Source organism: Puntigrus tetrazona, chromosome 17 (genome assembly GCF_018831695.1).
Source record: "Puntigrus tetrazona isolate hp1 chromosome 17, ASM1883169v1, whole genome shotgun sequence".
Taxonomy (NCBI): domain Eukaryota; kingdom Metazoa; phylum Chordata; class Actinopteri; order Cypriniformes; family Cyprinidae; genus Puntigrus; species Puntigrus tetrazona.
The window spans coordinates 15,386,775-15,408,239 of NC_056715.1; the positions used below are offsets into that span (position 1 = coordinate 15,386,775).

Below are 21,465 nucleotides of genomic sequence, written 5' to 3' on the forward strand. Positions count from 1 at the left end.
AATAAATCACATTTTAAAATGTATTAAGGTTTCTATGTCATATGAAAGCTGAACAAATAATCTTTGTTTGTTATGATAGGACAATATTTGGCCGAGACACAACTATTTGGAAAAAGTGGAATCTGAGGGTGCAAAAAAATCTAAATATTAAGAAAAACACCAGTTGTCCTAATGAAGTTCTTAGCAATGCATATTACTAATCAAAAATGAGGTTTTAATATATTTATGCCAGGCAATTTACATCATATCTTCATGAACATTATATTTACTTTGTCAATGACTGCTTTTGTGATCCATGGTCACATATTAATGTTTTGTTGTTGTTGTTGTTTTTTATTTGTATAATTTTTTAAAATAAAACAACCGTGGTAAACATAAGAGGCTTTACCAAAAAAATTCAACCTCTGAAAAAGTTTGCTACATATTTAAACTGAAAAGCGTCTAAGCATTTTACAAAATGCGTGCCTAAAAAAAAAAAAGAGTAAAAAAGATATGCTAACATAACGCTGCTGTTAATTTGGTGAACTATAGGATCAGTGCTTCTCTGTTTAGCTAATATGAAAATATGAAAGATTTTTCTCTGTCGTACAGTTGAGTTGAGTTGTTATTTCAACATATGAAGTAATTCATCTTTGTCTCAGTCATTTTGTCTGAGCCAGTTCATTCATCTTTGATTCCTGTCTGCGTTTCCTTTCTAACCCCTGCGAATGATTGACGGTGGCAGTTTCATTCATTCATTTGTGGGTTAAAGTCGAGCTCTGCGTCTGGACAAACACGTTTCTAAAAGTCTTAGTGTCACAGTAGCATTGTTCCCTTGAGTTATGGGATTTGTGTGACATACCTTAAGTGTTGACTGGTCATCTAAAAAATACAGTCTGTTCTGAATTAAACACAAAGCGACTTTCTTTATAGTCTCTGTGTCTTTCTCGTTCGTCATGTGGCGTCATGTTCTCTCGTAATGTAATTCTGCCTGCTTCAATATGCTAGGCTCTCTCTGTGGCTGGCCTGGGGTCAGGGTTAACCGAGGCTCTGGTTGTAAATCCATTTGAAGTAGTGAAAGTGAGCCTACAGGCCAACAGGGATTCATTCAAAGTGGTAAGAGACTACAGCTGTTAATTGTCGTCTTGGTATTGTTTTTGCCTTTGTCTTGTCACAAACGTCTTAGTCATTCGTTTTGAGGGCCCTAATGTCGTTGCTCTCTGTTTTTCTCCATGCAGCAACCGTCTACATTTGCACAGGCCAGAACGATTATAAACAAAGACGGCTTCGGTCTACGTGGGCTTAATAAGGGCCTGACCTCCACACTAGGACGGCATGGAGTTTTCAACATGATCTACTTTGGTTTCTACTTCAACGTTAAAGATGCCATACCTGCCAGTCAGGTAAAAAAAAAAAAAAAAAAAGTGTTATATTTCGGGATAGTTCAGCCAAAAATTAAAGTTCATCCAATTACTCTCTCTCATGTCGTTCCAAACCTACACGGCATTCTGTGTTCTATGTATTTCAGAAGATCATTTGAAGAATATTTTGATGGTTTTTGTTTATAGACTAAATGTCAATGGGGTCCAAAAAAGCAATGACAAAGCAATCTTATGTGAAATTTTTCCAAAGTTCAAAAGGCATGTGACCAATAGATCAATACATCACAGCATGACTTCTTGGCTGAATTAACCCTCCTGTTGTACTCAGTTTAAACTACTTGTATCTTTAAATTTCATGATTTTCTTTCATTAAGGGTCACCTCTTAAAAATGTAAATTTTACCATGGGATGATATGATCTGCATTGTCGAAACAGAAATATAAAATATATATATATATATATATATTTTTTTTTTTTTTTTTTTTTTTTTTTACGAATTGTATGTTTAATGTATAATAACATTTTCCTTTATTTCACAAGCATTTTTCCTATAGTTAGGAATGATACATTAAGGTCCAAATTTATCTTTCACGTGCATTTCCGTCACACTAGGTCGAAAACTACAGCGATTGTATGGTGTTATTCATCTCAGAACGTTTTAAATTTGAGATGCAAGTGCAAAATTAATACAAAAGCCAGAGGTTTTTTTAAATACGTATTTGCGGGCTGATGACTGTCGCCTAGCAAATTAAAGGAGGGGTTCAGTCATGCACATCAGCAGAGAGAGAGAGAGAGAGAAAGAGAACGAGAGGGAGGAGGAGGAGAGAAGCTGCTAAGATAAACCTCACTAATACCTTCCCTGTTTGCTCTCCATCACATCCTCAAAGGTTCAGATTACACATCCGGCAGGGCTCAACTCCCAAACAAAAGTTAATTTTGTTTAATGGAAACGTTACCATACGCCTGCTCCACATGTATAAACTGAAGCATTAGATTTACTCAAATGAACTAATTGGAAGCAGACTGAGGTATTTGTTGGGGGGGTTACAGTTGAAGTCCTACTGAAGATTAGTATTCCCCCTTCATCTGGTGCTAAGATCGTCATTGGCTGAGAAGCCAGAAACCACCAGCCCTCAATCATGCAAAAGGGCACAACTCACCATCCCTGATTTGACTATCTATAGGAAAAAAAAATGTCTTGGCTTTTAAAGTGGAGCATCGACTTCCTTATTTTCAGAGAAACCAGTCATTCACTTGGGATTAGGATCAAAATCAGTGATCCTTCTCTAAGGGTACCTTCGAGATTTGAAGAGCGTTCGCTGTGAAGCCAGCGACTCTTTTCTGAGAACACCGATAAAGTGTGCTGCAACTGTAATGGCGTTGACGGGAGCATTTCGTGTGGAAACTATACATAAGGCGGAGCGCTGTTGTTAAACATCGACGCTCCTCCTCTACAGTGTGATGTTCAGGTTTAGCTGTCGATGTTGCGTGTCGCTGCTGGGCTGCTGTCATTTGTAAAAAATCTCCTGGCCAATTAGATGTCAGAGCTGCACTGGTTCAGGCTTCTTTTTGTACAGTAATACACCAGTGTCGAGTCGCAGCCCAATTACCCAAATTGTCCCCATATGCCTCCCAGTCTGCCTGCATGAACTCTGTTTATAAATCCTCTCCCAAAGTTTGCCCTTGGTCACGTGACCCAATTCAGCCAATAGTAAAGCTTCGCTCTTCTCATGAAACTCTAATCTGTGCCCCGCTACCATAAAATGATCTGAGCTTTTATTCCAGCTTTGCCATTACATCCTTGACTCATGCCCCCTTTCTTTCACTGCTTTTAGTCCTCCACTGCTCGATCATTCACTCACATTTTTCATCCGCATTTTCCTATCTCTCCTCCTTATTAGCTCCTTTATCTGCTGACATTGTCTTTATATGCGTTACTTTGCATTTTCATATTAACTAGTGTTATCTCAGAATTTTGAATAATATGGCTCTGACTATAAAACTGTCATCAAACAGCTATTGTTTTCTCATTTAACTGAATAGTCCAGTTAAGCGTAATCTACAGCGCTTATTTTAGCAATTTATTTAAACATTTTCTTTTTCTTTTAATAAAAGAAGGCACGATGAGGCACTTACAATGAAAGTAAATGAAGCCGATTTGTGAAGTTAACACATTGTTTAAATTATGTAGTGACAAGACATAAATAATATATATATATATAATTTTTAAAAACACTTTTTAATAAGGGACAGGTCAGAATGTTTTGTTTTGAAATATTTCTTTAACTTTACTTTGCAAAACACTTTTTTACACATTTAAAATAAAATTAACTTAATTACAGAATATTCTTTCAACATCTTCAGCAAACATAAAGTAAAGATTTGCTTGTACCTTTCAAATACAAAAAATGTGCGTTGATCATCATTAATCACTTTATAAACAAGCAAGTAGTTGCCTTGCTATAATAAAGCTTTTTCTCTGTATGTATACCAGGACCCTCGACTGGAATTCATGAGGAAGTTTGCTATCGGTTTGGTGTCAGGAACGGTCTCGTCCTGCGTAAACATTCCTTTTGATGTGGCTAAAAGCCGTATCCAGGGTCCTCAGCCCGTTCCAAGGGAGATCAAGTACCGTAGCTGCTTTCAGACCATGGCTCTTGTGTACCGTGAGGAGGGGTAAGGCCATCACCCGACAACTACAGGTGTTAAAATTACTCCCGACAAGAGGCATTATAAACCAACCAGAACTGCCACGAGGTTCACCTACAAGAAAAATTATACAACATTTTATGTTTATCCTGTGCCCACAGGGGACAAGAGGGCAAGTTTTGACAACCAGCATATTTAAGCGCCCTCTTTATGTTGTCCTTTTGTTCTGAGCTACGTGTATATACTAGAATTTATAAAAATGAGTGTCACTTCCTTTGTCTAGATCTATTTGAATTACATAAACCTAACATTTTAGTGGATATTTAATGGATCTCTATCAATTAACTGGATGATTGTTTTACCATATGCATATCATGTCCTAATATGGGTGAATGAAATAAGACTGGTTATTATTATTATTATTATTTATTATTTATTATTATTATTATTATTATTATTATTATTATTATCTTTTAACATTTTAACGAAAAATGAATTTGCACACAATTGCTTAAATACACATCATCTGAGATAAGCATGTTTTTAATTTTAAATAGAAAACTTAGTTATTTAATTGCCTACTTATTTTCATGTTTTTGAACCATAAAGTAAAAATGATGGGTCTACAATGAAGTCTATTAATAAAGAAAACAAAAACAAATTAAATGCAATTCATACACAATTACTTAAATACACATGTTTATCTAATTTATATATAAAAAAAAATTCTTTTCATAAAGTAAACAATATGAGGGGCTACAATTATTAAATTTTTTGGCATGATGTTTTGTTATTTCTTAAAAAATACTTTAACTTCACTGCTTATTACGGTGTGAAAAGTACTGACATTGTTTTATAATAGATATTTTTTAGCATATTACGACAAATACGGAATATCTTATGCTTAAAACTGCCATTTAAAGGAAGGCCTAATACAACCAGTGAGAGATCAGCTGGTATTTTAATGTAACTTGTGTACATTGTGTGCCGATTCTGACGTGGGCTGTTGTTTCTTAATGGAGACTCTAATAGTGCCCGTAGTGTCTTTCTGCCTCTCTCTCTCTCCGTCTGAATTGACAGGCCTCATGGGAAGCTGTGAGAGAGAATCAGTAGTTTTATGGCCCTTCAGGGCCTTGATTGGCCCCGTTCACTCTGTACAAAGGGAAAGGCAAGCTCGTTTGTTATTAGAGGCAAAGAATTGAGGCCTGATCTTGGGCAAGGCAGTGTGTGTGTGTGTGTGTGTGTGTGTGTGTGTGTGTGTGAGTGAGTTAAAGAGAGAGACACTGAAGCTGTTTTAGTTTTAGGGGTGCTGAGAGGGTACCCCATCCTGTCCAGCCCTCTAACACGACACAGTCCTGGCTAATTAGTGGTCCCTATGGGAGACGTCGTTAAGCGGGTCCTAACGAGGCGCGCGGCGCTCAGCGGGTCAGTCTAATCAGACAGCGGGGCAGAGAGGAAGTGGCTCAAGCCTTATTAACACCAGCACAGGCAGAGGACAGGGAGACCGCCAGGCCCACTGCCAGAAATCAGCTTGAACGCATTAGGGCAGGTACGCAACTAGACCAGTTATTAGTGCCCTATACCTGTTCCAGCATCACAGACAGACCGAGCCTGAGAGAGAGAGATGAATTACTTTAAAGGGACAGATCAGTCACAAAATAGTTGTTATTTATTCACCCTTTTTTCACTTGGTTTCTGAAATAATGTCTTTAGTTAAACACAAAAGAAGTTCAAAGCATGTTTGTGCTGCTCTTTTACATACAAAGAAGTAAACTTTCAAGCTCCAAATATGACGTAAATGCATCATAAAGGAATCAATATGACTGCTATGCATTCCAAATCTTCTGAAGCCACAAGATAGATTTGTGTGAGAAAGCCATCAAATTTTAAAGGGATGTCATTTATTCACCCTCATATCATTCTAGAAGAAAAGACCCACCCTTACACCGTTCCAAACCAGTCATCTTCAAAGCAGAAATTTTTACTGAAACCTGAGATTTCTGTCCTTCTATTGAAAGTCAGTTTCACCAAAACTTGGAAACTTCAATCAGTCGAACTTACTTGAGGCATGAGAACTTGTTTGAGCTTCCACAACCAGACCAGTGAAGTGCGTTCATGCCCTAAGCGAGTACGGTCGGTTGACCTTTCTTTTGCTGTATTGGATTAGATTGACTGCATGTATGTGTTTTTGTTGGTGTGAATAAAAGCCTAAATTTAAGCCTATTAAAACATGTCTTGAGAGAACCAATTGCGTTTGGTGTTGTTGACATTTGAATAGCAATTTGCATTTTAGTCCTTTACTCATACAAATCGAATGGCTTTGAATATAGTGCACAAGTAAAATAGACTGCTTTTGTTCTACTCCTTTTTTTAATAGAGTAATGCATTAAACATTTTCCAAATGTCTCTTTTTGTATTCTGTAGAAGGAGTTCAAATAATTTATTTATAATAAATGTAACTGGTGTGTGTGTGTGTGTGTGTGTGTGTTTCCTTTCTGCAGATATCTTGCCTTATACAAAGGACTGATTCCCAAGATAATGAGACTTGGACCAGGTAACATAAATGATGCACATAGTTTTCCTACGTTAAAGGGATAGTTCACCTAAAAATTTTAATTCTGTCATCAGTTACTCACTTTCTTTTCTTCTGAGGATCAAAAAAGAAGTTATTTTAAGAAATGTCCCAGTATTTTTTTTTGTCCATACACTAAAAGACAATAACTGTTTGGGTTCTTTTTTTCCGAAAACTTTCTTTTGTGTTCTGCAGAATAAGTTTTGGAACAAGGATGAATACACGTTGACAGAATTCAGATTTTTAGGTGCTCCATCCCTTTAACATCTCACAGTGATCCGTTCCATTGAACTGTTGTTTACTTTCTGAAAATAGGCGGCGCGGTGATGCTGTTGGTTTATGAATACGTATCTGGCTGGCTGCAGAAGAACTGGTGACCATCTGCACATCACCATCAGTCTGTGCTCCATCCCTCCCCAGGTCGATCAAACACAATGCCATGATTGTTCCTCAACACCAACCACACTCAGAATCACAGCTCCTGACATGTGACATGTAGACTCTCCACCACAAACGCTTAGCAACAGCGCAGTCAATCCCTGGATTTTGACATTCCAAGTTTCGTTTATATATAACAGAACACACCACTGAGACGTCTGAGAGTTACCTGTCTACATACCTGCATATCTAATAGTAACCACAACAGCTCCACACACCCTCACTGAAAATACCAAACAGAAGCAGCACCTCATTTTTAACCTAACTTAAGAATTTTTTGACTGAGCAAGACTGAAATACAGCAAGCCTGAGGGATGCGTCTGCTGTCTTCTGGATGGCTTCCTTAGGACTTTGGGTTTATTAGATGTGGTTGTAAATCCGTCATACTGTATGTAATTTTTTCATGCTATTCAAAGCTCTCAAGGTCCCACTTCTCAATAGTCGTGTCAACGGTGTTTCAGATTCTAAGCACCCTTGACATGCTTAGCGCTTGAAAAAACGCTAAGCGAAATCATATCGGCAAATTTAGACATTAGCACTAATTCAATTATGGGCATTTTAAAGTCATTTTTGATATACAATAATTATAAAACCGCTATTATAACAACTTGTGTTCCAAAGTGGTTTGGAGTATTTACGTGACAGCAGTTTTTTGCTAATAAATGCTTCTGAACTACAAGAAATCTGTGAAATTGGTTGTCGGTGCCTTTAAATAAAACTCTAAACAAAATTTCAACCTTTTGACCAGTGAATTTCCATAAGCTTTCCAGCTCATTTCTGGATGAAAATAAATATTTTATTGAGTTTTTGAGCCGCTTGCATGTCGTCGTTGTTTTTGCTTTAAACATTAGAATTTTTCGTAGCATTTAGTGTTTATTGATCTTAGTCCTTGGCAGCGCGATTTTAATAATTTGCTGATATTTCATTTTTCATATTTCATCTAGTTTTCCATAACCCTTGGCTTGCTATTGTTTACATCCTCAGAATTCCGAGGCTTAAGTTAATTGACTGTAATTTACTGGTTTGTTACTTATAATGCCTTGTTATTAGTAATAGCAGATTACAGTGGGGAAGAAATCTCTGTAGTGACAATCACCAGTGATGTTTCATCTCATGTTTTCTCTCTCTCTCTCTCTTTTTTCATGCTGATATCCAGTATGTCATCGCAGCATCATGAGCCAAGACGCTCGTTCGCTCGCTCGCTCTCACTCGTCTCTCCTGGCCTGCAGGCCGATTCATCGTAGCTCAGCACAACTTGAAATAACAAAACGGAAAAATGCAAATAAAATCTAAACAATCAGGACGGCCTCTCAATGCTGTCATAATAAAAATATGAAGCGCTGTGGCCTAGTTGAGCTTCGCGTTATTCACACAGCCTACCTCTGTGTTGCTTAAAGATAACTAGTTAGATGAGTTAAAACGATACTTCATCCTTTGAATTCCATTTCCCTCCTTCGCTTTAAAGGTCATGTTTTGTGTCACTCCGTTGACTTGAAGACAGTGAAGACGATTGTTGCGCTCATCTTCTGTACAGATGTCAGTCTGCGCCGCACCTCGGGCTCTCATCCTCCGCTTCACCTCTTGATTGGTTGTAGGCTGTCAGTCCTTTCAACGGCCCTTTAAAGCTTGTCTGAGTTACGACACCGAAGGCTAACGACGCCAGACACATTTTCAGACTGCGCTCATAGCTTTCCGCTAAATGCTCAAAAGACCTTTTTTTTCAGGTCGTTCGAAGCATTATATCAGATCATTTAGCCTTTTTTATATAATTCCGATTCTCTCTCGCCGTTTCTTCGGATCGCCAGGTTTCGCCGTGGCAGCCAGATACGCAGCGTACCGGAAGAACGAGCGAAAACCGACGCTTACCTTTGAGCGTTTAAGACACCCCGTTCTAGCGCCCGAGGGAAAACAGTCTGCTTATGGTCAGACGGCCTTTAAAATCAAGCTAGCACCTCGGCCCGGTTCACCCACAGCCCCTGCGCAGTGTTACGGTGCTCCGTGCTCCTGTCTTCAGCCTGATTGCACACAGTCAGCTAAAGATAACCATGTGACATTTGACTTGACTTTCCATAGGAATTAATTCTAAACAGATGTGGGCGCGTGAGCAAGTGTGTTTTCACTTTCCTCCGTTTCAATGGTGGCTTTAAGATTAAGGTGTTTGTCATGTTTCCTCCTGTCAGGACTGTACGTGTGCTGCGGCGCCTTGGAAAAATACGCTTTTTCTGCGTTATTTCAAAAACTTGGAAATTAGATTAATCGCCGCTTTTTTGACTGTACGGCATTACGTGCGTCAAGCCCCCAGTTGTAATGAAGCGAAATGTCATGGCTTTTCTCAAATAGGCCGGTCTTGGTGCGTTCTTTGTACGTCCGCCTTTGTTTTGAGAGTTTTTTTTCTTTCGTTTTTTTTTTTTTTTTTTTTTTTTGACCTCGTATTAAATGAGCGACTGTGATACGTGCGTCCAGTCGATGCATTTGTATTGTCAGCAAAGCCAACGTCCGTATCAACGCCGTCAGAGTAGGAAAATAGCATTCAAAGCTGTTGATTTGAATAGAATAGGGTCTGGGGAGTCTGTCTGGTGCAGTGTGACATGTAATGCCCTCTGTGCGGTGGTTTCATCTCTGCCTTTTTGGAGGTTTATGTGTGTTCAAAACAGCACCTCGATCCCGAAGCAACGGTCCGTGACCACGGGGTTGGGGTGAAAGTGTTTTCCAAGTCAAATCAGCAGCAGTGCCTGCCAGAGGGACTGTTTGCGCTGCAACACGTGGGGATCTGCGTATATCGTAACGTTAGGGACAGAAAGCGTGTGTTTGTGAAATTGTGCCGTGGAGGTTGGGATTTCTGAATAGAAATTAATTTTGTAGTGTTCGTGATGTTTTAAACGTTACATGGAGTTCCGAGCCATGCGTTTTGTTTTGACGCCGTTTTGGACCATCGGAAAAGGAGGCAGTGGGTGTTTAAACAGTGGGGAAGCGGGGACATAAGTTTTTCCTTTATCTCATAACTTCGTTGTTTCACATCAGCCCTGCCTTTAGATGAAACCATAAAGGTCAGGAACGTGTGGCCGTTTGTGTAAAAAGGCCTTGCAAATGTGTTGGGGATATAGAACTTCAAATGAAATCTGTGTGAACCGCATAAATTCTAAGTCGATTAAAAAAAACTAATAAATTAGGACGTCTGCGTCTATTATTCATAACGCATGGTATTTGTTTTTGATATGTATATATGCAAGGCAATAAGTATTTGGGATTAATCACATCCAAAATAAATATGTTTTTGTGTGCATATGTGTGTGTGTGTGTGTGTGTGTGTGTGTGTGTGTGTGTGTGTGTGTGTGTGTGTGTGTGTGTGTGTGTGTGTGTGTGTGTGTGTGTATATTTATTAGGTATATACAAATATACACACATGTATGTATTTAAGAAAAATATGTTTATATGTTAAATATATCAATGCATAATATAAATTGTTAATATAAATATATACATGTAAATATTTTCTAAATATGTACTGTGTGTGTTTTTATATATACATAATAAATATATACAGTGCACACACATATACATATTATTCTAGATGTGATTTAATTCTATTCAAGTGTCAGAAAAACGAACACTGCTAAAATTTAATCTTTGTGTTAACGACATTAATCTACTAAATAAATAGCAATTGTTTAGCATATTGTTTTTTTTAATGGGATGAGGCTGTAATCTTTGATTTTTTTATTTAAAAGGAGAGATTATTCTATGGATATATAAAGTAATAATGAGTAAATAATTAAACTTTATTTTTTGCAACTGTTATAATTAAATGCACTTAATTTGTTTTACACTTTCGCTAAATGTAATACACTGTTTTTTTTAATTAGTAGTAAAATTATTAGTATTTATTGTATTGTAGTAGCAGTGGAATAGTATGTAGAGGAAATGTGATTAATAATTGTTACTCAGAACAAAAGCAGGCAACAAAAATAACGTAATAAATGGATATTAAACAGGTTTTTACACATGTCTCTTTTAATAAGATACATTCAATTTCATTGTGCAATGTCTGGAGGTGTGCAGCTTCACTGATCATTAATGTTGCATGAATGAATGCTCCTGTTGTCAGAATGTGCGTCAATGTCCCACATAATGCCTCTTCTCCCCGGCGCCTTGTCAATTGCACTTCATTCAACGTACCTTACAATCCAATAAATAAATGTAAAAACTTTTCCCAAGAGCTCTGGCATTACAGTATTAGTGAAGTGAAACTGGTATCCAAAAAGACAAAAATGTGATTTTTATCAAAAACATTAAAAAAAAAAAAAAAAAGAAAACAAAGCAGAACATCTAAACATTAGCGATTTTTAACACCCTGAAAAAAAAAAACATTTAAATGCAAACCGGTCGATTGTTTTACATGAGATTTGCTTATTCAATCGTGTTCTCGGAAACGTACAAAAAAAAACAAAAAAAAAAAAAAAAACATATTCACAGAGAAGCACCAAAACTGAAGTCGGGCTAGTTTGCACCACTGCAGCTTCACGAGGAACGCCCGGCACTATCAGACCAAGTGCACTGCACACCGTTGCTGATGTTCATTACCGATAAATCCTCCGCTCAGGTCAGATCGCATCGGACCGGACGGCCTTTGCATGTCCTCGCTCTCGCTCTTTTGTCCTGTGCGAGTGATACGGCGCAAGAGAATGCGGGGCAACGCCGAACGGCGGGCGGGTGGCTCATCCGACAAGTCTTTTTATAAATATTGCAAAGCGACAAACATCGGTCCATCTAGAGAGACCCGGGACGAAAAAGTCCAAGGTGTTGTGTTTTGCCCCATCTCTCTCTCTCGTTCGTTGTCGTGGCCGCCTTTCCGCTCTGTTCTTCGAACCCCCCCCCCCCCCAGTACAGTCACAGGGCCGAGGCGACGAGCGAATGGACGGAGTCTCGCGAGGCAGCCGAGCTCTTGAAGGCCAGCGGGCTGCTGAGGTCACAGCTGTGGGGAGAGAGAGCACTGCCACTGGGCGGCTGCCATGTGGGGCCGGTCACATAGGCCGACGTGGTGCCGCTGTACCCCATGTAGGGTGACACTTGGGTGGGAGGGTGGTAAGGATGGATGCTGGGAGCTGTGACATAACTGTTCGCTGTGGGCAATCCATTCGGCGTCTGAAAACAAGAGAGCAGTGAGCGTAAGACCACACGCGGCCAACAGCCAAGGGGAGATGGGCGGATGGTAAAGCAGAAAAGGGGGGCGAGATGTTCAAAATCTGACGGAAATGAAAAAAGATGCAAGCGCGGGAATGCCTGTAACCCTTTGGCAGAATGTCAGTATCAGTTCAGGATGAGAGGAATTCACCAAGGCTTTTCTACATAAAGGAAGAGATCGGGAGGCGGGGTGGTCTCTGGCTACTGGAAATGTTTTGCGCAGATGAAATCTTTTTGGTTGCCGAGTTAGGATTTGCTTTTAATTTACTCTTTACGGCGCTCTTGACCCCTAGCACTTTGGTGTTTTTTTTTTTTTATTCTTTGCTTAAAAAGCATTGAAAGCAGCCAATTTTCTGCCACACTTTATCTTTAATGATTCGAGTCACGCACGAACTAACAACAAAGGCGATAGCATAGCTTGACAGAAAGAAGAAAAGCTTCGAAAGTGTTACACTTAGTATTAAGAATTCTCAAGGAGATTGTTTTTTCAAGTAAACGCGTGTGTATATATATATATATATATATATATATATATATATATATATATATATATATATATATATATATATATAGTCTAGCAGCGCAAAGTATCTGACACGCAGGCCTATAAGAACATTTTCCTGCGGCTGCTTTATTGGCTTGTTTCAGTGTGATTTTACTCAAATCATCGGACGTACTTCTTACACGTCGTTAACAATGTGTTATGATTAAAATCCAAAATCCAATCGTCGAAATTCATCGGCCATAGACCACCGCGCGTAGAGGAAAAAAAATACTCGACAATGTTAGACAATTACGCTTAGGTTATATTTTGCACCAGAGTTGTTTTGTATTGCGATGTATCTGCGTTTTAATATATTTCCAAACAAAACGCTTAGGAGTTGACCAAACCAAGAAGTGACTGCTTTTTTTTTAAATCGTTTAGCTTCATTTTAGATATCGTCCGTTTCTCAGTTACCTTTTTTTTCCGACATCCCATAATAGACAATGTTGTAACATTAAATAAAGTCATCTTAATGTAAATCATGTATCCTCTAAATAACGTTTCTATCTATTGCGTTTGTTAATAAAGCATGTCATCACGCTGTGTCTGGATGATTCAAATTAGATATAAATATATAATATAATATATATATATATATACACACACACACACTCATATCTCCTTATGCGTTAAAGTTTATAAAGTTAAATGTAGTATTTGATATTTAAATAAAAGTTTTGGAAATAAAGGTAATAATTCTCAGTAAATGTATTATATATTATCAGCCTACGTGTTAATTCACTGCGTGTATTGTAGCATGTAAAATGTAATTGAAATGTATTGGTTATGAGAGACGCATAACATAAACTATTTTAATTAAAATGCCGTGAACGTCGATTCATTTTCAATGACCTTTCTTGGTTTTAATTTTTAAAAAATTAGTTTCAAGTTATCGGGCTTTCTGACAGATACAAACAAGCTCTTTAAGCCACAGTGATTTATCTATTTACTGTCCTCGTTTATTGCGTAATTCAGCCTGCCTCGTGATATCTGATCATTTATCCAAGATGACAGCCTCAAACATTCGGTAGTCTGCGCTATTCATCATCCATCCGAAGCTTACAATCTTCGTTTCTTAAGCAAACTAGACTCTTCATTTTTTTTTTTAGGTTTCAATCAGTACACGCGTAATTTACGCCGAAACAATGTTTCAGCGTCGCTAATAAAGATTTATTCCATCGTATTCCACGACACATAAATCTCTTAAGACCCACAACAAACGATTAGTCAATCTGTTTGTTGCTGCCTAGCGGCGCGAGAATAAATAATTCGTGCGTCTGCACCGGATGGCACGCGCTTTTTCCGCGCGCGCTCTCCCCTCTCATCCAAGCGCGCGAGCGGCCGGACGCTGGCGCAGACGAGTTTCTCGAAAAAAATATCTAAACGTTTGGCTTTTACTGTCTTTTACGCTTTGCTTGAGTGCGCAACGCCCGTGTGCGGAACAACCAGATACTAGTTTCCATAATAGCATATTAATGATAAAAATCGTGGTAACGGTGGCGGTGTCTATCCCGAGTATTGCTCTAATGTAAAACAGGTAAGGGGTTTAGCAATCCAAAGGTTTCTGGTGAATATAAGAATGGGCGAATATTAAAAAAAGTAATGTAATGCATTACGGGTGCGTGTTTATTAAAGAATAACCGAATGCATATGTATTGGGTATAAGGAGCGTACATGTGCACTGAAACAAAGATAGACACTTTTAATATTTAGTTATTGTTTATTGTATTGTAAATTAATGTAGGCTACGTAATGCAAATGTTTAAAGCTTTAATGAATAATAATAATTAACTGATAAGACTTCGATGAGCCGCAAGCTACACAAAATATTTACTGTGTAATAGCTATATAATAATTAAATCATAAATTGATTAAAATAACCCTAATCATATTTAACCACATTGTTGTTCTATTTTACTTCGGCTGATTTTGTGTTAACGGGTTACATAGAAATCGTAAGTCACTGATTTCGACAAAGTCATATTCTTTAAAAAAAAAAATTAAAATTCGTTAAATCACAGGAGAAAAAAAAACATATCTTGACTATGTAGTAAAATGAAACGTCTATGACAAGCAAACGTATAATTCAAGTAATATCTTAATCAGAAAAGAACAGGATAAAAAAAATATCGGTTAGATGTTTAAAAATTAGCCTATGCAAAATATTGTAGCAAAACGTTTATTGCAGTTTTATTCGTCACACACTCAGGATTACGCTCTCCAAAAAAAAAAAAAGCATTGAGGAATATGAATACATTTTGACTCGGTAATGCACGCGTGAAGCTCGCTCCGAAGAGCCCCGCGGTCTCACACACAACAGCCGCGCGAAAACAGACACGAGCAGGCTAAACAGTGTCGTTTCGTTTTATTCAAATCAAAATGTGAGATACTACATTTAATTTGTAAATACTTCTGAAACCCAGTGACCCGCGGTCCGCGCGAGGCCTCGTGCGCCCGCCCACGCCAAAGAAACACACTCGCGCGCACACATTCACACACGGATTTGAGAGAGAGAGAGAGAGAGAGAGAGAGAGAGAGAGAGAGAGAGAGAGAGAGAGAGAGAGAGAGAGAGAGAGAAAAGTTATGGAATTTCGAGTAATAATTTGCTGAATCAGGCTCTCTTTTCCCCCCCCTGCTCCTTCCGGATTGGATTTGATTGGTTTTGCTTGTTAACATAGGAGGCTTCTTTACCTGTGTGTATTTGGCTTCGGGTTCTAAGTGAGGTTTATCCGCACCACTGACTAGTGGAGAGTTCGCTGGTGAAAAATTACTCCTGTTAATAGCTCTCCATTCTTCTAGTTTGGCGCTGGGAAAGGGCGGACTGTCACTAACTGGGGGGCAAAACAGAGACATGGGAGACTGAAGTCAGACAGGAGCAGATCTGCCACAAGAAGAACTTATTCAGTACAGTCTGCTGCACTGCCAACCATCTCAAACTCACCATAAACACACAAAATAGTGTGTCACGTGTATGTATATGTATATGTATATATATATATATATATATATATATATATATATATATATATATATATATATATATATATATATATATATATATATATATATATATATATATATATATATATATATATATATATATATATATAAACAACGTTTCTAAAAAGCTTAAACACGTTTCTCATATACAAGTTATGATCGCAACGTTAGCGTGTTTTTAATTAAAACAAGAAAATATATGAATTGTTTATTGGTCGCTTAGGCCTGCGCGCGATCTTTTTGTTCTAGGATGCGGAAGAGATATCAACATTCGGATTCATGAAGTTAATTCATCAGACGAAGCTTGCGGTGTCGTGGGGTCCTTCGGAACATTTACCCAGAGTCTTCCTGGGAGGACAAATTAGATTTACTTTAACCGTTTCCCCTTTGTGCCTGATGGATATTATATTATACACGGTTCCTAAAGTTTGAAATTGGAAAAGCAAGCCCACCAGTGTCGTAACCTGAGAGGGCCACAAAGTAGATCCCCCCCCCCCCACCCCGCCTGCCTTCACGGAAACCGTGCGCGTGTCTTTGTATTGTTTCACGGCGTATAAACGGGGGTACGCGATAAAGATGCCGCGCTTTGACGGAGTTTAGCGCGAATCTGTTGCACGAGATCGGTTCGGTTTTGAAAAGGTCGATTGGGGTAAACGCGTCTACAGTTACATAGACCAAATTTGATTAAAATGCATATGCTTGGCATGAAGACCAGATGATGCCTGAGCACGACCGGCCATCACTCAGAGTCTGTACGAGAGAGAGAGAGAGTATTGGCTGTAACCGAACTCTAAACGATAACAAACCGTCCAAAAGTTCGCGGCACGCGTTCTTCCTGTCAAAGCACGCGTTTGTGGATGTTTTTCGGTGAAACGGTTGCACGCGACACCTTATTGAACGTAGCCAGCGTCGTGCTTTATTTAGGTCTTCGAAAGCTTCCCTAAACATCTGCTAATAATTTAGAAATGCGTTAATGGTTCGTATAGGCCGCGAAATCCCGCTCTGCGTTTAAAACGTTATTGTCAACATTGCCCTTGAAAACAGGCGGAGAACTGCAGTTAAACGGGACAGGCTGCGGCCTTCACACTTTACCGTACAAACACCCCGCACAGAACCGATTTAGAAAAAAATCGACATCCCTCAGATTTCTTTAACGTCCGACTGCCGCTTAAAAGAAATCGTCCCGTTAATCGTGATGTAGGCCTAACGCTCGGCTCAAGATGGTTACTGAAACAGAACGGCACCGCGGCGTACACCTAAAGCGTTCCTGAGGAGACGTGAACGCTGGCCTGGCCTTGTAACACACTGCCGACTATGAACACCTCGTTTTATTTTTGCTCTGCTGCGCCGAGTCTTCGTCTTCCAAAATATTCCACATCTAATTATTACAAAAAAAAAAAAACTAAACCATCCGTTTCAACGCAAAAGTGTGACTTCTGCACAAATCCCAGAACGCTGTTTGTGTCATACCTCGCTGTAAAAAAAAAATAATAAAAATTAATAAATAAAAAATAATTGCTTATTTACTTTTTGTGGGGACCCTGCCATACATGCTAAATAAAATAATTCGGCCAAATAACAATTATTTTGGATGGCTTAATAATCATGTCCTGGCCCTTCTGTCACAGCCAAAACGTCCATTTTATTTATTTTTTCCTCTGTTGCGCACAGTCACACACACACACACACACACACACACTTTTGACAGGCCCGAGAACATTGCCTTTTCGCATGCCCCCCCACACGCACTCACACGGACAAGGACTTTCTTTTACCAAAAACTGAGAGGATGCTTACTTTGCTGCTCCGTTATTGACCGAATGCCCAGAATATCTGTAACAGAATGAGAGGAAGGCCATATCCTATGCATTGCCATGTGTCCAGGAAGAGTGGGCATGCCGGGCCGAGTTGGTACTTTAGTCCCAGCGGCCGCGATCGGAGTTGGGTAGGAGTACAGGTGGTTGTAAGGTAGGGCGGGTTGAGGCTGAGGATGAGGCTGTTTGCTCGACTCGTACTGGTTCTGTTGAGACAGGTTTCCGATCTTGTTGCGGAGAATCCTGCTGATCGAGCTCACGGAGGGCAGGTTGAATTTATCGCACACTCCGTCCGCGAGCAGTCTGTCTCTAATCTCCCAAGCGAAAATGCCGGGGTCCCGTTGCTTGTAAGTCCTAATGTGCTTGACCACGGTCGGGGTCGTGACCCTGGGTTTACTGCCGCCGATTGCGCCGGGAAGTATCGAGCCGGTTTCGTTGTACCGAGCCAAAATCTTGCTCACGCATCCGTGAGAGACGCGGAGCTGCCTGCTGATGTCGCAAGGCCTGATGCCCAGCTGTGCCAGCTCTACTATCCTGAGCCGGATGGCATTGGGCAGGGGTCTTCCGTTCACAAAAACGCCTCCCAGCTGGTTTACCTCCCCAAAGGCTGGCTCTAGTGATGCAGATATATGAAGAAAAAAGGATTGCGTAAAACATCAGATTTTTACCAGGCCCTTAACCGCGTCTGAAATAAAAAAAAACCTATGCGTAAATGTTTCGGCAAGGTTAGCCTGCTCTTCGTCGGCTGTTTGTATATCTGCACCGAATCGAAGATCGCAGCTTGCGCGTTTCGGTTTATTGCATCGAGCGAAACAAACCCACAAGTCGCTCTTTATATAGAAAAAAACACAAACTTGCTACATACTTTACCGCGTAGGTCATAATAAACGCAATTGCACCTTTTGGACGCGATTAAACTCATCCGTGCCATTCTGCTCCCCGAAGTGACCGTCAAAGCATCAGCCCGTGTTAAAGTTTGGGTCGAGACCCGGATCGCGCGTTACTAAATTGTCTAACCCGTTTTTTTTTTCTCCCGAAAGTGTTTATGCACGCCGTTCCCATGTGGGAAAACATGAAATATGGATCTTACCCATTGCGTTTAGCCTCCCGATGAAAAAAGAAACTTCGCTGTGCTGTCCTTTTCTGACCTGTTCCGAGTCCAGTTTAGCTGCTTTTTATTGCACCGAAGCCGATGTGGATGAAAATTAAGCGTCCGAGACGGATGCGATACCGATTAGTTGCAAGAGAGGAAAATTCGCCTTCTGTTTCCTGATGGCAAGGAGCGCAGGCTTACATTTCAATCCCAGAAAATGATGGGCCGGCCCTTTACACATGTCTCCAAAGCGAGGCGCTGCCAGCTAATCAAACCGCGCGTTTCTTCCTCGCTCTTTTTCTATTGGCTGACGGGCTTGACGTGACAGGCGCTTGCGCCGGCGTAAGGTTCCCCTCTCGCTTTTGAACTAGTGGACGGGGTTACCCGAGTGTTGCTTTTCTTTTTAGACAGATCTAAGGATGGTAAGTATTTGAAACATTGCACTGTAATTTTGTTTCATAAGCATAAATTCGAATTATTTCGTAGACTAAAGCAAGGGAGAAACCTTGCAGGGCGGTATTGTTTTTTTTAAATAGGGGCCCTGTGATTTATCCTTATGTCATTTAAATTGCTCTTAATACGCGTCCGATTTATTAAGTGGTTCGAGCGATAATGATTACAAACGACATCTTTATAAATGCATTTATATTTTGTCGTATGGCTTAGTTCTAGAACCCGTTTTTGATCTGAAGGAGGGAAAAAAGGCTAAGCAAGTAACCATGGCACGGTCCTAAAAGCTCTTCTGCTTTAATGTTTTTTCGCCTTTATTTAACGGTTACGTATAAAATGCTGATTATTTGCATAAAAATGTTGGGGTTTTTTTTACTTTCATAATTTGCCTTCTCTGCCACAACGTAGCCACTCAAATATGAAGATCTGAAAAACATTAAGGTCATAAGCTAGATTCTTTTATGCTTTTATTTTCATTGGGTTGCGTCTTAATGCAAAGCAATCACGGACCTAGGGAGTCTTCGCAAAGGACTTATTTGTAAAAAAAAAAAAAAAAAAAGGATAAATATAGTGCGTTTGATGCTGAGGATACCAGCAGGCTAAATGTGAGCCATCATTAATAACATCACTAACAAACTAAAGAATTATACATTGAAAAATAAAGAATGAAATAAACGCATAGCACGTGTTTTCGGTTGTTTGCTACACAAAAAGTCACGATTAATAAAACGTGTAGCCTGTTATTTTTTGTACGCGCGTACGTTATTAAATACATTTGTCAGCATATAATATTTTTTTGTGTTGAGGCCTGCAGGGTTCGGAAGACCTTTTAAAGTTGTCAGGTGTAGAAAGGCATTGTTTAGCTGCGTTCAGGCCCGTTTGAACACAAGATAGCGGGATATTCCTATTATCGTCGCTTCCTGTTTACTCAAGAGACTTCAGCCCCTTTCAGCGGTTCATCTCGTCTAGCCGAGGCTTTGGCTGAGCTCGAATCTCGAAGCGAGACGGTCTCTCGCATCCGTGCCGCCCCGCGCGGACAAAAACGCATCGGCGCTCGTTTCGGTCAGTTTTAGCCTCAAAACGCGATTACGATGCTCTGAGCGTTTCCTACACGCTTTCATCTCGGGCTGGTTTTCAAGGCCCACCAAAACCACTCCTGTTCCTCCACGTCTTTAAATGTCCCTCAGATGACTAAAGTTTCCGACGCATCCACGAGGGAGATCCCAAACATCGGCGTTATTCAAATCGGGCTCCCGCTTTCTGAAGAACTGCCTCCAAAGAAAGCACCCCAGGTTCGGTTTGCCCGTGGCTTCGAGCAGGGAAAGAATGCCGGAAGAAATGCGTAAAAGTGCGACATTCTCCAGAGCGACTGTCGGGATACCTCAAAGCGTTTCAACGTTTAGTTTACTCGCTGTATTTAATGTTTAGGAGAGCACCGATCCCGCGCGCCGCCGGCCGCTGAGAGATAGAGGAAGCGGCGCGTTAATGAGGTGCGAGTGAAGACTGATGGGAAAGGCAGCCCGCTTCTGACACGCTTTCAGGCTTCGCGTGGGAGAGACCCACATGATATTAGACTCTGCCGTGGCTTTCCAAGACACCGTGAACTTCTTGGAAACGGTCCGCGAATTAATTCTGAAAACAATGCGTAATCATAAAGGCGGCAGATAGCGGCGATGACAGCACATCCGAAACGTGAAACGGTCTATTGAAACCTGCAGGAATAGAGTCGTTTAAAAAGTATATTCCTTTAGGATCCCATGCTGTTTTAGCGAGGGGTTTAGGTGGGATATTTGCGTATTATATACAAATCAGAAACGCCGTTAATCAATTTAAAATCATTTTAACATCATTCGTTTGCTTGTTATTTCTGTATGGAGTACTATAGATATCAGGAAAACGCATGTTTGCGTTTCATTTCAGGAATTTGTAAATATACATAAACGCAGCATTTCTGGCACGAGTTCTCATTTGATGGGGTTTTGGTGAATGTGGTGAAGTTGCTCCAGCCGTGAGCCGTCGCTCGGAGCGAAGCTGATGGATTGAGTACTGGACACAACAACAGCGTTTATTTACTCGACTTCGTTTTTTCCCTCCTGCGGAACACAAAGGGAGATACTTTAAAGAATGTTGGTCATCAAAGGGTTTTGGTAACACTGGCATTATGGACAAACGAAAAAAAAAGCGAGGCATTGCTCAAAAAATCCTTATTTTATTGTATGAGGATGAGTAAATGATTTTGGGTGAGCTATCTCTTTTTTAACTCGAGATCACTTTTAGGCAAAAGCACCTCACAAGCACGAGCTTCATTAATAAATATAATCATCTGCATCTCTCTCGGTGGTTCTCAGTATTTCTAGGACGAT

The 21,465-nt window shown here is 39.9% G+C and overlaps 2 protein-coding genes across 4 annotated transcripts in view; one reads left to right on the forward strand and one right to left on the reverse strand.

The window, feature by feature from the left end:
* The window catches only part of slc25a21 (solute carrier family 25 member 21), an 82,038-nt gene extending 74,210 nt beyond the window's left edge, over positions 1-7,828 (forward strand). For both annotated transcript variants that reach the window (XM_043263642.1, XM_043263643.1), the window contains exons 7-11: positions 988-1,095; positions 1,218-1,382; positions 3,856-4,037; positions 6,512-6,564; positions 6,898-7,828. In XM_043263642.1, coding sequence (XP_043119577.1) covers positions 988-1,095; positions 1,218-1,382; positions 3,856-4,037; positions 6,512-6,564; positions 6,898-6,959 — 570 coding nt within the window. In that variant the 3' untranslated portion in view covers positions 6,960-7,828. The remainder of the gene's footprint in view (positions 1-987; positions 1,096-1,217; positions 1,383-3,855; positions 4,038-6,511; positions 6,565-6,897) is intronic.
* Positions 7,829-11,013: 3,185 nt separating this feature from the next.
* pax9 (paired box 9) lies at positions 11,014-19,729 on the reverse strand. 2 transcript variants are annotated; one of them, XM_043262169.1, is made up of 4 exons: positions 18,650-19,114; positions 17,543-18,172; positions 15,437-15,576; positions 11,014-12,162 (listed from the first exon to the last, which is right to left on the reverse strand). In XM_043262169.1, exons 1-4 carry the CDS (start codon positions 18,651-18,653, stop codon positions 11,908-11,910), a joined length of 1,029 nt encoding a protein of 342 aa, XP_043118104.1. In that variant the 5' UTR covers positions 18,654-19,114; the 3' UTR covers positions 11,014-11,907. The 2 variants fall into 2 exon arrangements, with proteins under 2 accessions (XP_043118104.1, XP_043118103.1); XM_043262168.1 differs by having other exon boundaries at positions 12,021-15,576; positions 18,650-19,729.
* Between the last annotated feature and the right edge of the window lie 1,736 nt (positions 19,730-21,465).

Bases quoted from the DNA above. Each gene is read 5' to 3' on its own strand.
- pax9 (XM_043262168.1), bottom strand. The intron at 15,577-17,542 runs GTAAGCATCCTC...TTTGCCCCCCAG, and splicing joins GTCAATAACGGAGCAGCAAA to TTAGTGACAGTCCGCCCTTT.